This window comes from Pelobates fuscus, chromosome 8 (genome assembly GCF_036172605.1).
Source record: "Pelobates fuscus isolate aPelFus1 chromosome 8, aPelFus1.pri, whole genome shotgun sequence".
NCBI classification, from domain to species: domain Eukaryota; kingdom Metazoa; phylum Chordata; class Amphibia; order Anura; family Pelobatidae; genus Pelobates; species Pelobates fuscus.
The window spans coordinates 16,760,059-16,779,361 of NC_086324.1; the positions used below are offsets into that span (position 1 = coordinate 16,760,059).

General features: G+C 40.8%; 1 protein-coding gene across 3 annotated transcripts in view; it reads right to left on the reverse strand.

Moving 5' to 3' along the window:
* The window catches only part of SPEG (striated muscle enriched protein kinase), a 253,793-nt gene that overhangs the window by 145,136 nt on the left and 89,354 nt on the right, over positions 1-19,303 (reverse strand). For 2 of the 3 annotated variants that reach the window (XM_063429309.1, XM_063429310.1), the window contains 8 exons: positions 18,372-18,461; positions 14,562-14,697; positions 11,577-12,976; positions 9,415-9,558; positions 7,879-8,061; positions 4,497-4,681; positions 3,548-3,636; positions 1,239-1,414 (listed from right to left, as the gene is read on the reverse strand). In XM_063429309.1, the coding sequence (XP_063285379.1) occupies positions 1,239-1,414; positions 3,548-3,636; positions 4,497-4,681; positions 7,879-8,061; positions 9,415-9,558; positions 11,577-12,976; positions 14,562-14,697; positions 18,372-18,461 (2,403 nt within the window). Of the gene's footprint in view, positions 1-1,238; positions 1,415-3,547; positions 3,637-4,496; positions 4,682-7,878; positions 8,062-9,414; positions 9,559-11,576; positions 12,977-14,384; positions 14,698-18,371; positions 18,462-19,303 lie in introns of all 3 variants that reach the window. The other variant, XM_063429308.1, reaches the window with a different exon arrangement.

Sequence of the window (19,303 nt, forward strand, 5' to 3'; positions counted from 1 at the left end):
TTCTTGTTTGAATATATGACATAGTAAAGACATGTTCTACTAATCATTAAGTATTTAATGCATTAATTATTTACCCCCAGAACATCTTCAATAATGTGTGTTTATTTCCAAAAGGGTAAACGTTCACAGACACAACACAAACGATGCAGTGAAAGAAGAGCTAGTATTACTTAAACTTACACAATAATAACAACAAAACAGCAACAGATTTGAAATGAAACAAACACACAAACAAATCGAGAATTTAAAAGTAGCGAATCGCGTAGGGAAACAAAAGAGACTCGTTGTTGCCTGATGCACTCTATAAACTGCAAGGCCAGTATCACACACCATGGTGGCAAATGGACCCAAAATTCATCTAAAAAGCACATGTTTAGTCGGGCAATGAGAGAGCTTAATAAATTAAAATACTGGGACTGAAGAGGATCAAAGACAAACGTTTATACCTTTACAACTTTCTTGAAAAAAAGAAAATCGGGGAAAATATGATATTTTTTTCCACTGAACTAAAATTTGTGGGGAATAGCCATGGAATTACTAAATATTAACCGAAATAAATGAACTGGAAAAATGTAAGGGTTGGAGTTCAGATTTCAACTATATTGACCTAAAGTACCTTGGTAATTCTCCACAATTCACAGCTTAGTGAATAAATCACAATATGTTTATATCTCTACGTAGTTATTAGTCTTTAACATTTACAAAAATAAATAAAACAGGACAAAGATAAACACACACAAAAGGAAAGACAGTGTGTGCCCTATGCACTACAACAACATTGCACGAGAGATCTGCAGTTATAATATGACCAATTGGTGAATAACTTAATAATCAGAAGATAATGAGTGCACTCTTTGTTGGCATTTGAGTTCCACCTGGGCATATATTAAGTAACGTACAATATAGAACAAATAAGGGGTGCACCTCTTCTACTGAACAAACTGTTAAATATCACGCAATTTGGCTCCTGGGTATTTTGAGATGCCACGCTTACTTTCTGGGTGTCTAAATCGTGGCACTTTTTTTATTTCACATCTTAAATGGACTTAATTCCCAAATGTTTGGAGGTTTGGGAATGGTGCAAATATTTGCTGATTACAGCTTAGAGATGGAGAAGCGGTTGAGGGTAATTCTCCTGGGTGCGAAGAGATTATTTTATTTGAATAAGACTTATTTTAAGCAATTTAGAATTTTTTTAAGGATTTGGGGTATAAAACAAGTCGTATAAAAACACTTACCTTGTATTTCTAGCTTAGATTCACATTGCTTGGTTCCATACTCGTTTATTGCTTTGCACGTGTAATATCCCGAATCTCGCTTTTCAGCCCCTGTAATGTGGAGTGAGAAAAAGCCCCCGTCTCTCTCTTTTATGCGATATCGTCCGACAGCTTTCACCTGCTGCCTGTTTTTCAGCCTGGAGAAGGGCAAAAAGGTAGTTTCAAAGAAAAACATGCTACAGACAAAAAGTATGATAATGCAAAGAAATGAGAGAAAGAAAGAACAGAAACAGCAACCTTTAAAAGAGGTAAGCTGGGGCGGGTTTTAATGAGGGGGAAAAATCAGAGGTAGGTTTTAATGAGGGGGAAAAATCAGAGGTAGGTTTTAATGAGTGTGGAAGAGCAGGGGCGGGTTAATTTTTAATGAGGGAGGAACAGCAGAGGCGGGTTTTATTGAGGGAGAAACAGCAGGGGTGGATTTTATTGAGGGAGAAACAGCAGGGGTGGGTTTTATTGAGGGAGAAACAGCAGGGGTGGGTTTTATTGAGGGAGAAACAGCAGGGGTGGGTTTTATTGAGGGAGAAACAGCAGGGGGGGTTTAATTGAAGGAGGAACAGCAGGGGCTGGTTTTATTGAGGGAGGAGCAGCAGGGGGGTTAATTGAGGGAGGAGCAGCAGGGTTGGGTTTTATTGAGGGAGGAGCAACAGGGAGGATTAATTGAGGGAGGAACAGCAGGGGTGGGTTTTATTGAGGGAGGAGCAGCAAGGCCGGTTTTATTGAGGGAGGAACAGCAGGGGGGGTTAATTGAGGGAGGAACAGCAGGGGTGGGTTTTATTGAGGGTGAAACAGCAGGGGCCGGTGGCAGCATTAAGGCTTAGACCCTGACGTACTTTATTCACTAAAGTGAGAATTAAAAGTGAATTTTACATTTTAGGCCAAAGTAGCTAAACTGGAAACATATCTGGCTCAGAGAATGTTTTTATTTTAGCTATATTTACTATATTTTTAAATTCACTTTGAGTTCTCACTTCAGTAAAAAAACATGTAAGAGATCAGTGCACACTGCTTACACAGAGCACATCTCCACGGGATTCCAAACATCTGGCAAACACCAGAAAGAGAGAGTAAAAACAGTGCACGATTTAATAAATTATTAGAACAAAATCCTAATTATACAACTGGGAGGTAAAATGAGAGGGAGATGGCACAAGATGAGAGGGGAAGCAGGTAAAATGAGAGGGAGACGGCACAAGATGAGAGGGGAAGCAGGTAAAAGGAGAGGGAGACGGCACAAGATGAGAGGGGAAGCAGGTAAAATGAGAGGGAGACGGCACAAGATGAGAGGGGGAGGAGGTAAAATGAGAGGGAGATGGCACAAGATGAGAGGGGAAGCAGGTAAAAGGAGAGGGAGACGGCACAAGATGAGAGGGGAAGCAGGTAAAAGGAGAGGGAGACGGCACAAGATGAGAGGGGGAGGAGGTAAAATGAGAGGGAGACGGCACAAGATGAGAGGGGAAGCAGGTAAAAGGAGAGGGAGACGGCACAAGATGAGAGGGGAAGCAGGTAAAAGGAGAGGGAGATGGCACAAGATGAGAGGGGAAGCAGGTAAAAGGAGAGGGAGACGGCACAAGATGAGAGGGGGAGGAGGTAAAATGAGAGGGAGACGGCACAAGATGAGAGGGGAAGCAGGTAAAAGGAGAGGGAGACGGCACAAGATGAGAGGGGGAGGAGGTAAAATGAGAGGGAGATGGCACAAGATGAGAGGGGAAGCAGGTAAAATGAGAGGGAGATGGCACAAGATGAGAGGGGAAGCAGGTAAAATGAGAGGGAGATGGCACAAGATGAGAGGGGGAGGAGGTAAAATGAGAGGGAGATGGCACAAGGTGAGAGGGGGAGGAGGTAAAATGAGAGGGAGATGGCACAAGATGAGAGGGGGAGGAGGTAAAATGAGAGGGGCTATTATAGAATCAGAATCGTCTAAATACATAAGAATTTAACGAAGTAAAGCAAAGAATGTATCAAGTTATAGGAAAGAAGTATTAAGCAAATAGTGCAGCCTAAAACAGAGAGAGAACTGATTTCAATGCATGAGAAAATATCACTGAAATGCAGGTGGATGCATGGAATAATCTCGCTAGAGTTGAATAATGGAAGGGAATGTAAAACGTGTGAAACGAGAGAGGCTGGACCAAATACGATGTGAGATGTATAGGAGACAGAAACATAGCAAACTGGATTATTTGGGGATGATACAGGTCAAGAAGTAGACAAAGCGAAGTCAAGAGTGTTAACCAGACAGAAAACAGACTGATAGTTTGAGTGATACTCACCAGTTGATAATAGGTTTAGGTTCCCCAAGAACTTGGACACTGAGTGTGACATCCTGGCCCTCCAGTATCCACTTGTCCTGTAGTGGCACCTACAAACATTGCCATGTGAGATGGGAGTATCAGGGGAGAGCGGAGTGCACACTCACACTCACGCAGACAAGGCAGTGAGCGAATGTTTCACATCCTCACTGGACAGTAAACATGGTTTTAACATAATTAAACTGTTACAGTCAGCAATAAAACTAAAACACGTTTAATAAAATGTTCTGTGCAACAAATACATAGAAACGTAAACTGCTGCTATTTCAGTGGGAGCTAACGGTCAACTAAATGCAGAAATCGATTTAAATTTATTTTTTTATGCATCTCAAATTATTCATTATCTTCGGGCATGTTGCCTTGTGCAGACTAATAAGCGTACTTTTAATTAGCTCCAACCAACCTAGAATAATGATAATGATAATAATAATAATAATAACAATGGTCATTGTCAAAAACTAACCAGGAAAGGTACATTTACTTTTTGCTAGTCTCCAAGTACATTCTGGGGTCTTTACACTTTTATTACCCAACTTAATGCACCCCATTTTACTAACATTGGAAGGAAGGCTAATTGAGAAGACTGTGTCTAGACACAGAACCTGTGAATTCTGCAGTATGGAAGTGGGGTCTCACAGGCTATAGTTACAGGCTTGTTTCCCTGTATTTGATCTGCCTATGCAATCACCTGTGGTTAATCAATAATAGAGGTCCAAGGTGTGCCTATACATATAGACATAACGTATGTACAGGGAAAAAACAATGTACCATTATATAATACCCTACTACTTTCCCAGATTGCCAGAGATTCATAGTGCATTATTGTATCACAGCCTGTGCTGGAACAGAAATCACTCTAATGCTGTATAATACATCAAAGGCCACACACACAACCCGCACCAATTCTGACCTTAAAGGATGGGGGTGCCTTGAAAGTCACTGTGTGCTGAGTGGGTGCTTTGCCTGCCATCTTGTGCTGGGGGGTTGTAGGTTCACTTAGATCTTCCTGGGGACTCAGATATTCATCATCAGATGTGATGGGGCTCACTAGGTCACGCGGAGTTCCACGGGTGGCAGGGGATTCTTTGGAAGGTGCTGCACACATAGAGGAGTTAAAAAAAAAAGACAATATTTTTTAAACTTGCAATATTCGTCGTCATAACAATCACATTCTGTTTTTTAAGAGAATAACACACTCTGCTACACTATGAGCTCAATAAGTATTTGGCCCCTGTTTGAGGTTAATGCATAATAAATTCATTTTTAAAATGTGCTAGATTCACAATGGCTACAATATGAAATTGTTGGAATTCACAGATCTTTTCAAACTAAGCAAAAGAAAGCACGGATCCACATTTATCAAACTCCCTAATATCTCGATTGTTCAATGCCATTTTCTAATCACGACACTTTCTTAACTTTCTGTAGGACTGCCAGATTATTCTGTTAGCGATGCTCTATTATAATAATATAAGAAGACACTGTTTATAAAAAAAATAACAGCAACAAGTAACAACCTAGAAAAAGACAAACCAACAATAAAGAAAAATTTAAATAAAAACATACAAACACGCAGAACCTGCTCCCTGAGAAGGGCACATATAGAAAACAAACCAACATAAATATCTATTCTAGTGCACAGTTAAATAGTATCTATCAAAAGTAAAAATAGATCTAACAAACAATGTATTATCCTTCTATTATAAAGCACATGGAAGGCACTCTAAAACATTCACTAAAGCCTGAAGGGGCCCCATGCCAGAGCCTGCCCCCACTCCTGTCACACTCCTCTTTACGTACACAGCATTGGCAACCATCCCAGCTGCCAAAAAAAGACTCAGCTTATCCTCTGCTAGAAGCTACAGGCAGACTGACAATCGCATGCAATAATACAGAAACCAGACAGAGCAACTCACCAATTCAGGGAAAAGTCACCAACATCCATTGTAAACGCCCCAGAATGACAATGGTACAGGAGGGGCATTAATGCCACCAGCAAGTTAGTGGCCAGAAAGTGGGGGTCAGAAAGTGAAGGGTGCAAGGGAAACAGGAGTGCAAGTGAATAAGGGATGGGGAGAGGATGCAGGGAGGGAGCGAGGGAGGGGAAAATTAGGGATCCGAAAAGATGCTCATAAAAAGGAAAAAAGTGCAGAGAGTGAAAGAGGGAATGGAGAAGGGAGGAGAGACGAAGAATGACGAGGTGACCTCCAGTACAATCTGTTTCTGTATTTAGACTGTCACCCTTCTCGCTCCCTCCCACGGACCGACTGAACTCATCGTAGAGAGAAAAGGGGAAAATGGACACAGGAGGAAAGGGGGAGAAATCGGGGAGCAAGAGGAAGGGATAAAACAGGTAAAGGATTGATGAGCAGCCCAGAGTTAGGGGACATCCTTAAGGCGTCTACACGCAGAAGACAAAACTGGCTGTGCCCTTTACAGCTGATCACAATAAATATACTATTTGTGGAGACAGAATGGGCTCAGGTTTCATTAACTACTGCACTACCAGTGATACATATAACATCCAACCACAAACAAGATCTCACATCAGTCAACATGTGTAAAGTCTGGGCCCCTTAGGGAAGGAAACAAAATATCCTGTCCATTCACTCCCAATATTCTGACACATTGGGAATTCTAGGAATGGACAACGAGAACCCATTCTCTGCACCTGTACAACAACTCCCATCACATGTCATTGACAGCAGTGGGCTACCTGCAGGTGATGGGAGTTAGATCAAAAACTGCTGCTTCTTGAGTTTAGTGAATTACATGAGTATTTACTCTGTTGTTAGAAGACTTTGAATGTAGTAAAGGATACCCTGAGGGTTACGCAGAGAACAACTCTTGGGCAAACTTCTGTAAGTGTGCAAACAGCAACACTTGGTCTCCATTTTAAAACCCCAGCTGTCCTTCATACATAATTATTTATTATATAACGAGACTCGCCATTCTCCACAGAGCTATGAAAAGGTTAATCGAGAGGATTGGCCTCCAATGTCTCCATAACTAATAGTGTAAGACACAGCATACTGAGCTCAGTTTGTCAAGCACAAATAGGTCATAGGTCATTTCCATTAAACACTGTGAATGAAGCTGGGACACTACGTTCATCGTATATGCTTGTGATTAACTTATTTATTTTACAGCACAGTTATGATTGACATATCAGTTCCCAAGATACGAAAAGAACAATTTGGAACCAAGACTTTAGAGGGGATTCAAAAAATGCTAAATTTGCTGTCCCCTGAAATATGCAAATCTCCCTCTGGATTGACATGCAATGTATTGACATATTTCAGAACTGGAATCCATCTGAATCTGACTTGACGGCCGCCCACCCAGTTTTGAGAGTTTAGTAATGGAGATGTAGACGAGACCTTCATGCAGTCTTGGCTCAGGCTCACTCGTGGTAAACTGTGTGGAATGATGGCAGCGATGACAAGCACAAGATGGCCATATGTGCATGCAGTGCAAGAACTTTAATGGACACTTAGATGTAGATTGGTGAGGGGGTTAAGAATAATTCACGTGAGTCCAACAGACTTTTTATTTACAAAGGGCAGCCATCTAATGATCCTGTGTGTCCCTTCAACTAGTTTGCTTTGAAAAAAGGTTCGGTGTGGGCTGCAAGGGGGCTGGGGATGAATGCCAATGGGCAGTGGTGTAATTGAACCCCGAGCCACAATCATACAGGGTTTGTAGGCTCTAGCCTCACGGCAAAATTGAGATGCTTTGTGTGTCTATTAGCAGTCCTGCACGAATGGGGCAACAGGCAGGATTTACACAGAGCCATTACCAGCCCAGCACTCTCTGGGTTTATCTTTAGACAGGTGGCCCAAAGTCTCAATCATCTTCTTCCCTGTATCAACCAACAAGGATATAAGGACACTTGCAGAAACTGGGGCCAGGTTGATAGAATATTAGGAGTACACAGGATGTGGAGATTTTTGTAAGTGATTGTGCGATAAAATGTTGGTGTTTGCATTCACTTATGCATGCACAGATTTCCTGCCCCTTCGGCAGCTTCTATCGATCAAACCCACCTATCATCTGTGCAGTGTGAGTCACCAAGAGATATGCTTTGTGTTAAATAAAGGCCATTCGTAGATCTATTTTTTATTTCAATGGCTCCTTCTAAACAATATTTGGCTGTAACAAAGTATGACAACCACAACATGTCTTTAACTGCTCTGGGACAGATGTAATTCTTTAAAGGCGCTGGGGAGAGACACATAGTAACAGCTCACACACTAGCTCGTACTATTCCCAAACAGATTGTTCTCGTTTACCTGGTCGGACCGTCAGGGCTCCACAGCTGCTGGCTTCTCCCACCTCGTTTCGAGCAGTCACTGTATAAATACCAGAGTCGGATGGCAAGGCCCAGCGGAGAAGCAGCGTGTGCCTCTCACCCTCTGTACGGATCTGGTGCGTTGGGCTGTTTTTCAGTAGGATGCGATCTTTCCTCCATGACACTGCCAGAACATGTGGGATAAACAAACCGTCAGGGTCACAGTCATGACAAGTCACAAACAGCGAACTGAGCTAGAAAATCTAAAGCTAATGGTATTATTCCCAGTAATCTCATCTAAGAAGAGTTGTATGGGAAACATACAGCTCTCCTACTGAATTCAGAAACACTCTTTATGTATTATATATGGAAAACAAGACCATAGGGAATACAACTTGGTTTTCATGGCATGTTAGCTACAATACTAAGATAATGGGAATTTATCAGTAATATTTACCTACTTTTGGGAAAGCAGATTCCCAAAACAGCCATCAAAATTTGTAAACTATCATAAGTCAAAAACCAACCTGCTCTCTGTGGGAGTGAGGTTACACTGCGTACTCGGAGCTGCCCTGCAATGTGTGTGTATTTGACTGTACTGCAAGTGCAGAATTTGTCCTACATCCCTATTTTGTGTATATTTATTGCATTTGTATATCTGCCTGTCCTGTGTCTGTGAGAGTAGAATGTGCTTCTAACATTGTTTTTTAAATTTCTACTCTATATACTTATACTTACTTATACTTACTTGTCCTGTTTTTGTTAAAGGGACACTAAGTCCCAAACCACATTTAGCTTAATGAAGTAGTTTTGGTGTATAGATCATTCCCCTGCAGTCTCACTGCTCAATTCTCTGCCATTTAGGAGTTAAATCATGTTTGTTTTTTATAATGTAGCCCTAGCCACACCTCCCCTGTCTGTGACTGACACAGCCTGCATGAAAACAAATGTTTCATTTTCAATCACATGTGACAGCACAGTATAATTGCTTTAGATTTTGTTATCTCCTGCTCTGTAAAGTGAAGTTTGTCACACACAGGAAGCTCCTGCAGACTGTAGCTGGCTATAAGAAGAGGAGGATACGCAGAATATTAAAAAAAAATCTAAATTAAAAAAATAATTTGCAATATAGGAAGTTTGAACATTAGATGACTCATTACAGGAAGTGTTTAGAAAGGCTGTGCAAGTCACATGCAGGGAGGTGTGACTAGGGATGCATAAACAGTGATTTAACTCCTAAATGGCAGAGAATTGAGCAGTGAGACTGCAGGGTATGATCTTAATTAAGCTAAAGTTGTTCTGGTGCTTATAGTATTCTCTTAATACAGCTGGAAATATTTCCTTCCCAGCAAGACAAATACAATTGCTCATGGTACAAGTTAAACTTCCCTGTGAATAAGTTGGAGTGAATAGAGCGATGGTTTAATGTCGTAAACCAAAGTTTCCAAGAATATCAGAGGGATATAGAACACAAGGTTCCTTTTCAGACAGTGCAGAAACATAGTAACAATAACAATAATAAGTATTCAGTTGTCACCTTCTGGGCTTGGGTTTGCGGATATGACACATTTCAGCAGCACCTCAGCTCCGGCATTAACAAGGGCGCTTTGCAGGGGAATATCAAACACAGGGGCCTCCAGGGGATCTTCTCCCGCTGAGACATATGAATCATCTGACGATTCTGCCATGCCAGAAAAGAGGGTAAATCAGTGCAAGAGCAGATTAAAAAAATATAAAAAAAAACACAGATGAGAAAACAAGTCAAAAGATGCCGGAGAGAGATCTGTGCAGATTAATCACTGGAGTAAGAGTAACGGTAAACAGACACTGAATATTCTATTCACAGTGTTAAGAAATGTGGGTGAGAAGAGGATTAAAGGGACATGATAGTCACCAGAACCACTACAGCTTAATGTACTGGTTCATTACTTAATGTACAATATGCAGCACCTACAATCAGCATCTTCACGCTCTGCATGGAGGCGCTGAATGTTTCCCATAGAGATGCATTGATTTAATGGATCTCTATGAGGAGATGCTGATTGGCGCGTGCATAATAGCCTCTCAATGCTTTCCTATGGGTGAGCATTGGATTGGCTGAAATCATCAAGTTTGCAGACCCGTGCGGCATGGGGAAAAAAGGTGTGTAAAATCATCTGTTCTGTGCAATGCAAGGGGGGCTGGACCTTAAATAGTTAGTTCTACACTATAGCGTCAGAAATACACGTTTTTTGCTTCTGACACTATAGGGTTCCTTTAAGAAAGGGCGAAGATTAAAGGATAAAGAAACAAGAGATGTACAATCAGATAACAGGCAGAAATGTCAACATGAAAGACAAATAATGAAATTCATATTGAAATGGAAACTCCGTCCCCTAAAACACTTCAGCCTGCTGAAAAGCTTTATGTGTGAAGAGTGTGTCCACTTTTTTCCATGTTACAAAAAGTGCAGATTTCGATAGAAATTGGCACTTATATAAATGAACCTTGGTACACCCACCTGCTGTCAATAACACAACCGGTCCTGTTACCTCTTAGTTGTTTAGTTCAGATTGAGATGCATTGGAAAGTCTGTGATTGGACAGCCACAGAAAGTGTGGGCGTGGTTTGAAGGGGAGGGCCTGCTAAGGCTGCAGAAAAGAGCTCAGCAACTTTTATATGTTGCTGTTTTTAGATTTACCCCCAATGAAACAATACATAATTATAGACATGTTTTCACTGAGGGTATATATATAAATATATATATATATATATTAAACAGTGGTTTTTATTTTAGGGGAGATTTGGACAGTGGAATCTTCTGTTCACCATAGGTAGGACCATGCCATGTTAGTAATGCATCATAAATCAGAGATGGATACATGTTATATACACTCCATATATCATGATGGATACATGTTATATACACTTTGATTTTCCTGTGCATTTAGGAAGACATGTAATAATGAGCTGTAATAGAATAACAATAAGTGTAAACATTTACTGCTTGCGGGAAAAGGTTCCACCATCATTTTCCCATTTGCTCTCTAGCATAATTTCCACTACCCTAGAAAAAAAAATGAAGATAATGTGCACAGACAACATTATTTGAAAGGAATAGAATGTTAAAATAAATTATTAAGCAAGATAAGTCAATGTTCTGGTTTTAATCTGTGAATATATTTCTACAGACTTTACTGAAGTTCCACTATATCTTCAGATGTCTTTAGATTGTAAATTAATTTGTTAAAAATGTTTTCTTAGAAATAAACGTTTGTCTTGTTTACCTGTTGCACAGCACTGGGGAATATGTTGGAGCTATAAAAATAATTGCAATAATAACTACAATTGAAGCTAAATGTAACAAAAGTAGATATTATTTGTTGATGTCTATTTTACTTTTTTTTAAATTTCGTTTGCTCTTTATTAGCATATACTTCGATTAGAATTCTATAGGCTTGGATTGGTTAATGGAAATTGTGTTTTTGTTTGATTTGTACAATTTTACAGGTGGCTCTACTAGCAAAATCAATGCATCTCTCCCACCATCAAACCTTCTGCATCACCTGATACTAAAATAATTTGTGAACATTCTGAAATGAAGTAGGAATGCAATTCATTCATTATAGCAGTGTTCGTGCTTTTTCCTATTTCTATAATTCTTCCCAATGACTCTTCTTCCCTTAACTTCACCCCACTTCCCCTCTCACAGTGCCATACCTAGTTCTGGAGACATAGGTCGGTTCCGACGACTTTTCCCTTTACTCCGGGTGTTTTTGCTGCTTTTGGCGTCACTGTGCTTTTTGGTCTGCCCCCCACCCTTCCCTTGATTTTTTTCATTGTCCACTGGAGGTTGAGCCCAAGGGAGGAACCTTGTCTCAACCGCCAAAGGTCCCTTTGTATGGCCTATTCCTCTATGTGCTATCTCCAAAGCTGGTGGAGCCTGTGTGCTGGTGTGAGTAAGTTCTCTTCCAGGCTCAGGTGATTTCTTCACATGTAAAGCTGAGATATTCTCCTTTTGTGGTAACATATGAAGAGTCACTGGTTTGGGAGTAATAATTCTGTCTGTTAGTGGTTGTGATGTGAATCTGGTCTCTGTTTGCTTTAGGATGTCATGATGGACAGCAGAACCATTTGATGGTTTTTCTGTAAATGGAGCTGGTTGACTTGTGACTTTCTGACGTTCTGGGACGTCTGCAACCTGGTTGGATGTAGCACTGCTTCTTACAAATGGCTTTCGTGTGGTGACCAAAGTTGCTGGCTTTTTATCCTCAACTGTAAGAGTCTTAGTGACTGGAGAAACCTGTGTTGGCATTGGGTCCTTTGGTACTTGTTGGACAGTCAATGATCTCTGTGGAGATGGTGATCTACGGGACAGATCCTGTGATGATCGAAGGAGTTGTTGTTGAGAAACAGTCTTCTTGATGCGCAACAGCTCCTGTGAAAAACGGGATTCGATGTCACTAAGGCGTCCTGAAAAAGCACCTCTATCATCAAGCGAGGCCGTCTTATGTCTTAATGAAGGATATCTCAAGGTGTACCCTCCCACTTCTGACCTCACGCCATCTCTCAGATCATCCCTTAGCTCTTCACTGGATGATGCTAAACTGCCAGCCAGGCCATCAGCCCCAGGTTGGTCAAAGGACCTTGCCTTCCGTATAGGCAACCAAGACTGCACTAGGAATGGACTGTCAGTCTGATCCAAGCTTTTTCTCCTTTCTTCAACAGTACGTAATCTTTCAAAGATCTTGGAACCTGAACGGACTAGCTTAGGTGATGCACGTAGGATGGACATTCGTCCTGAAGTGTCACTGACTGGAGTAACTGGGCGAGAATCTTGCCCACTGACTTGAGAACCAGCAGATGACTTTGGCCTTTTAACCTTCTCTTCAAACTCTTCAGAGACTGTGTCTTGGTACTGTGAAGGCATCACTGTTTTCTTTCTTGGTGTTAGTGGGGTCGATGGTCCACGTCCAGGTATAACGATGGCCGCTGGACGTTGGCCAAGGCGTGGAGAGGGAGGAGGTAGGATGGGAGGTTTCTGGTTAAGATGTGGCTGGGGAGAGTCTGGGATACTGCCATTGATACTCCCCCTCCTCAAGCCACCCTCTGGCAAAAAGCTAAAAAAAAAAAAGCAACACAATGAGTACATGCTCCTGGTGAACGAACGTGTTTGATGTACTGAGAATAATTTAGTGGAGTTTTTTTCCCCTACATTAGGTATGATTAATGCTATATTAGTATGCAATATACATTTAGGTATATAGAAACGTTCTAGAATAATAGTCATATAAAAGATTAAGGTGCAAAGTTGGATATTCTGTGAAATAAACTACTAGATCAATGGAGTGTTTATAATGTTACCCACATCCATGCAACCTCATGTTGCCCTTTCAGTCATGAACCATTGTGCTAGATTGTTGCACATTCCAGGTATTTTTTAAAAGTAAATGAGACAGTTAGATATTTAATTCTGCCAGTAGACTGTTAGGAGGCAATCTGCATTTTCCATTTTTTTGGTTATGATATAATTGCATTAAAAGACAATGTAGCAATAGGTTATGAAGTATGACATAGTGCTGATACAGTTCTGGAGTGGGCTGCATGCATCTTGGACATAAGAGCATCCGTGAAGAACCTCTTCAGTAAGGCTCCAAGAAAAACACACAATAAGGTAAATCAAAGCAAAACATGCGGTTAACAGAAAAACAACTATATCCTGGGTTTGTCAGAAGCTGGACTGGGTTACGTAAACACACAGCAAACACAACAGGGAGCAAAGGTGAGCAGAAGGGGTCAGCCTTGAATTCCCTAAATAAATCAAAGTGTAGCACATTGTGGGAGAACATAAAACAGCTGGAGAACTTAAAGGGGCAAACTGGAGGGGATCAAACCAAACTGAGTGCTCATTTCTGTATTATACGGACATTGAAGGATTTCTGCTTTCTACATAAACCGATCAGTCTCACTGCTACTTTAAGAGCTACCGCACTGCTGCAATGTTATAAGGTCTTCATCCCCTGCCTCAAGTGAGCCAAATCAGGGTTAGTTACAAAAGCAAGAATTGTTGAGAATTCAAAGTCAATTTTAAATTAAAGGCCAAACTGGTAGCAAACATGACTTGGACAATGTACAAATTTCAGCTATATTGCCGTTAAATTTGAAATTCACTTTGAATTCCGAACTGTTCTCGTTTTAGTAAAAAAAAACTCTTGTTAGTGTGACTGTGTCAGATATACAGACGCCACGTTTATAGAACACCAGGGATGATCCCCCACACCTCCATGATAGATTATTATTATTATTTTAATTTTTTATATAGCGCCATCACATTCCGTAGCGCTGTACAATGGGGATGACACTAAGTTTGGTTCTAAATCTAACCTCCAGCAGAAAATGAAAATTTGATTTGGAATAAAATGGAAAAAATGAAGAACCAAAAAGGATATGTTCTGCAGATGGTCCTCACGATGATAGGGTTGGTGATGGTGTTGCCAGAGAGCACTCCAGCTGTTTTGAGTTACTTACACCCGGATGGCACAAGATCTACCCCGGTAAAGGCTGAAGGCGCTGCTATAGAGGTCGCTGAACCCTGAAAGGCTGACCTCTGACCCCCAGACACTGCCAGGCAGATCCTTGCTTGTTGCAGGGATGAGAGGCTCCACCCCAAGGTGGCGAGCCACTCCACCCTGAGTAGTGGCTTGCCTTGAGCTTCTCAGGTCCCTCTCTACTACCGTCTGCTGGCTCCCTGACCAATCAGAGAGCTCGTCCGTCTGGGAGAGTCCCGTCAGAGTGCTGGGAGTGGTGTGCAGGGAGCTGGCTAGGAGAGTGTCTGAATCCCCTGCAAGGGGAGACAAAATATACAGGTCAAGCAGCAAATTCAGTTTCAAATGTGTTCTATAGATAAGCATTAAAATCAATAAATTGAATGTAATAACAATGATTGTCACACTGAAAGCAGTCTCCTTATTGAATGTAATAACAATCAGATGACGGCGTCTATGATGTCTTAGTTGGAATACAGTAAATTTACACCTGCTACCCCGAGCTAACCGCATGGAGTCTCCTTATTGACGTTTCCTGGATGTCGACAGGAGAAATAACATCCAATGTCACACTGCCAGGAAGAGAGCATCGAAGGAATCTACACTAAACAGTAAAGAAGACGAAAAAAATGCGGCCCCACTTCAAGGCAATTTATGATTTTTCTGAATCCAGTAATTTGAGCAGATGTCATTGTAACTGTATGAAGCTTTTGTAGCAGAAAGTGCAGCTTGATGAAATGGAGAAGAATGATAATTTAAGGTAACACTTATTGTGCAGTCGAGGATGGTAAGATTTAGATTGTAAGCTCGTCTGGTTAGGGTCCTCCATAGGCGTCTCTTGGGGGTTTTGGGGGATGGAGCCCAAAATGTGGGACACTTTAATCCCATAACTTTGCAGGTAGTGGAGGGGGCATGGTGATAATAGGGATTTATTTCTATTATTTATTTTACACAAAGCAGGCGCCTGAAAGAAAGATCTCTAATATAGTGTCCCGCAAGGTGCTATGTGGCGGGATCGCATTAAGTTCCTGGATGTGTTCACATCCAGCTATGTGTTAAATGACATCCTGGAGAGCACAGACAGCACGTTGTTTATGGAGACATTAGAGACATGGAGAAGAGGAGTGTCGATATGTCATGAGATATGCCCACCTACCTGTTAGAGTAAAGGTTATCAAGGTTTGCTTTGGGGTGAAACCTCAGGTGTTTATGGAACCCATCAACATCCCTTGTGCCATGTATCTTCATCTATTGTTCCCGTTTGTCAAATGTATTTTGTTAGAATGACTTGTGTATTGTTTTACCCAATGTACAGAGCTATGGAATATGTTGGCTATAAATAATTGTAGTTGAGATCAGCCAGTCTAAAGTCAGGTGACAGAGAAAATGTAAAGTAAAAGCTTAACTTTTCATGAAATAGTTGCAGGACGAACATATTGTAATTGTCACATGGCGGTCATGTCTATTTCGTTAACACACAAAATGTTAGCTTTCTAAACAAAAGTTAAAATGTGTCTATCCATACAGCACAAGCATGGAGACAGTTACTGGGGATGTCAGGTCATGATTCTTATACAGTTGCACATTTGGGTCAATAACTACATCAATGCCAGTTAATGACCAACCAATTAAAAGACTCCACTACAGCTTGTTTAAGTATGCAGAGTATTAGGGATCAACGGGAAGTGGTATTAGGAGGCTCCACCTGGCTGAAAGAGATATGAATAATAGTCTATTGCAGGGGTTCCCAATTCATTTTTCCCTTGGAACCCTTTGACATAATGTGCTAACAACGTGGAACCCCAAACCTTTTTGGGCGCCGTAGCACACATAGTAAACAGATAGTTGAACTTAGGAGCAGGTGTGCTTTTGGGTGTACAGTTGGTGTTTGTATGTAATGTTTGCATTTGCGTGCAGGGGTGTGTTTGTATGTAATGTTTGCATTTGCGTGCAGGGGTGTGTTTGTATGTAATGTTTGCATTTGCGTGCAGGGGTGTGTTTGTATGTAATGTTTGCATTTGCATGCAGGGGTGTGTTTGTATGTAATGTTTGCATTTGCGTGCAGGGGTGTGTTTGTATGTAATATTTGCATTTGCTTGCAGGGGTGTGTTTGTATGTAATATTTGCATTTGCGTGCAGGGGTGTGTTTGTATGTAATGTTTGCATTTGCGTGCAGGGGTGTGCTTGGATGTAGTGTTAGCTTTTAAATACTGAGGTACATTTGTGTGTAGTATTAGTGTTTGAGTGAAGGGTGTGTTTAAGTGTTTGTATATACATTTGAAATATGAATCCAGGGATTTTTGTATGCAATGTTTGTGTTTGCATGTTGTGTTGGTGTTTGATTGCTGGGATGTATGAACATATACATGTTTGATTGCTGGGATGGTGTTTGATTGCTAGGATGTATACACATATGATTGCTGTACCTATGCCACGTACATACATACACAAACAAATAAACACACAGATACACATATAAAAACAATGACACATACGCACATGTATATACACACACTGATGTAAAGATACACACACTCTTTGACAGACACATATACAAACATATATACACTCTCACTGACAAACACACATACACACTCTCTGACAAACACACATACACACACACTTACTGACAAACACACATACACTCTCACTGACAAACACATATCCAAACAGACACACAATGTATTTATTTTTTAAAATTTCACTCCATCCAGCTTCCCTACCTTTGGGAGTGCTGGCATGGAGTCTCTATTTCCCTGGGGGCAAGTCGGGCTGCTGGGCAGAGCGGCTGGCGTGCGGTACCTGGGGTCCAGTGGGTTTGCTGGGGGACGAGGGAACAGTGATCTTTCTGCTCAGCTTCCTTTGGGAGCTGGCTCCGGCATCACTGAGGTGCGCGCGATGGAGCTAAGCATGTGAGAGTGTTTCATCGCCGCCCGCCTCAATTATCAGCAGCAACCGACCAGGCCAAAACACGGCGGCCATTTTGTTTCCCAACATTACGGCGGAACACCAATTGGGAAACGCTGGTCTATCGCATCTTGGCGGGAGGTACACCTTAAGCCTCCTAACCAAAACTAAGCCAAACCTACATTATCAGACAGACAGATGCAGTGTTGGCTTCAAGAACCATTCTTCAACGAACCTGAAACAATTTTACTTCAGTCTCCATCGTAGGATGAGATGTCAGACCTTTGTAAATAGTTCCTTATGTAGTGTAAGAAAAGAGTCTAACAAACTGTTATTGGATGCAAAACGTGGAGCACTCAGGTCATAGATAATTCACTTGTGTCACACTGGCAGTGGCTGCTCAGTAAGTATCTAAAAGAACAGATAACTAAAATAAAAGTGGTATTTTATAGTGGGCAGAATAGATAGTCAAACCATGCTCATCACTTGTCACAAATTGTGTTTCTTACATATTCACTGGACCATCGCTAGCCCCAGGTATAAATGGATTTGGGTCTGAACTAACAGCTGGGAGCACCTCTGCCAGCTGAATATTTTATACGAATCTCGTGTAACCTTTTACCAAATCCTTCACTACGGAAAGCATGGTTAATCCAGATCTCGGTGATAAAATACAGAAACAAAACAAGCATCTTGTTGGCTTTTTATACATATTTTAGACTTTTCCCCAAATACGCCATGATTGCCAGCTAGAAGTTACTGAATTTCATATTATAATTTATAGAGCTTCATGTTATAGTAAAAAAAAACATATAAAAGTCGACAAACACAAAATGTCTTCAGAAATAGTGAATAAATGTGAAGATATTGTAGAAGACAACATACAGTTCATATTTGTTATGGTCCAAACTGCAAATTGTCCGAATTTTGGTCGTTCGGGTGATAGGTTCGGGTGTCCCAATATTTTTTTCTCTTTTTGGGAAAAATGGTTAGGCCAAGCAGAATTTTCTCGCCATGTACACATCAAGTCAAACTAACAATACATTTATAGATACAATATTACCGGACGGAGTTCCCAGAGGTGTGTTGTTCGGTGCCCGTATTGTGCGCTGTAACTGCGGACCGCCTGCATCTTCCTCCCCCGGCTCAGAGTCTGTAAGGAAATTAAATAATAATGGTTTACTTGCCTTCCGTGGAAACATATAGAGAGATATTACAAATTTAATTATACAACATAATGGCAGCTAAATTATCAACTTCAGAAGAAGCGAAAGATGAGTTAACCCTGCTGGGAAGAATACCTGTAGCACTAAGGTATGAGCAAGTTCTAAGGTGTTTACACTAAAAGACTGAATTATCTCATATGTCTCCTGTTAACACGACTAATCTGATTACAGACAAATACATAATATGAGCTAACAGCTTGCAAAGGCTCAATAATATACAGACAACCTTTATAAATATATCAATCACTATAGTGAACTGTGAGAAGACGCTGATTAATTCAGACTTATTGAACAAATTAAAAAATGTCCTCACTGAAAAAAGTAAACATTTACAATCAAACACTGCATGCTACAAAGGGTGACTCCATAAAGAACCACAAAACTACTAGAGAAATGAGATTGCTGAGAAAGGTTGTGGTTATTTTACACTTAAACAGCAATGCAACATTGTTAAAATGAAATTCACAACAGCATCCGTATGGTATGTAAGTGATCACCCCCTTAGCCAACCAATAAAAAAAAATCTTATTTCGCAGGACTTTTTCCATGTGTTTTTATCATTTTATTTTTTGACTCTTTATATTCAATTCTGCTGCTACATTTCAAAGAGTTAAAGCAATCCACTAATCACCATCGGATCATCAGGACGTGTAAGTAAAACTGATGTCATTTCTGTTTTCTAAATTTTTCATTAGAATTTATGATATAATAAATCGAAGACACAATGTTTTGTGAAATGCTGACGTGTCTGGAAGAAATTCAAGCTTTG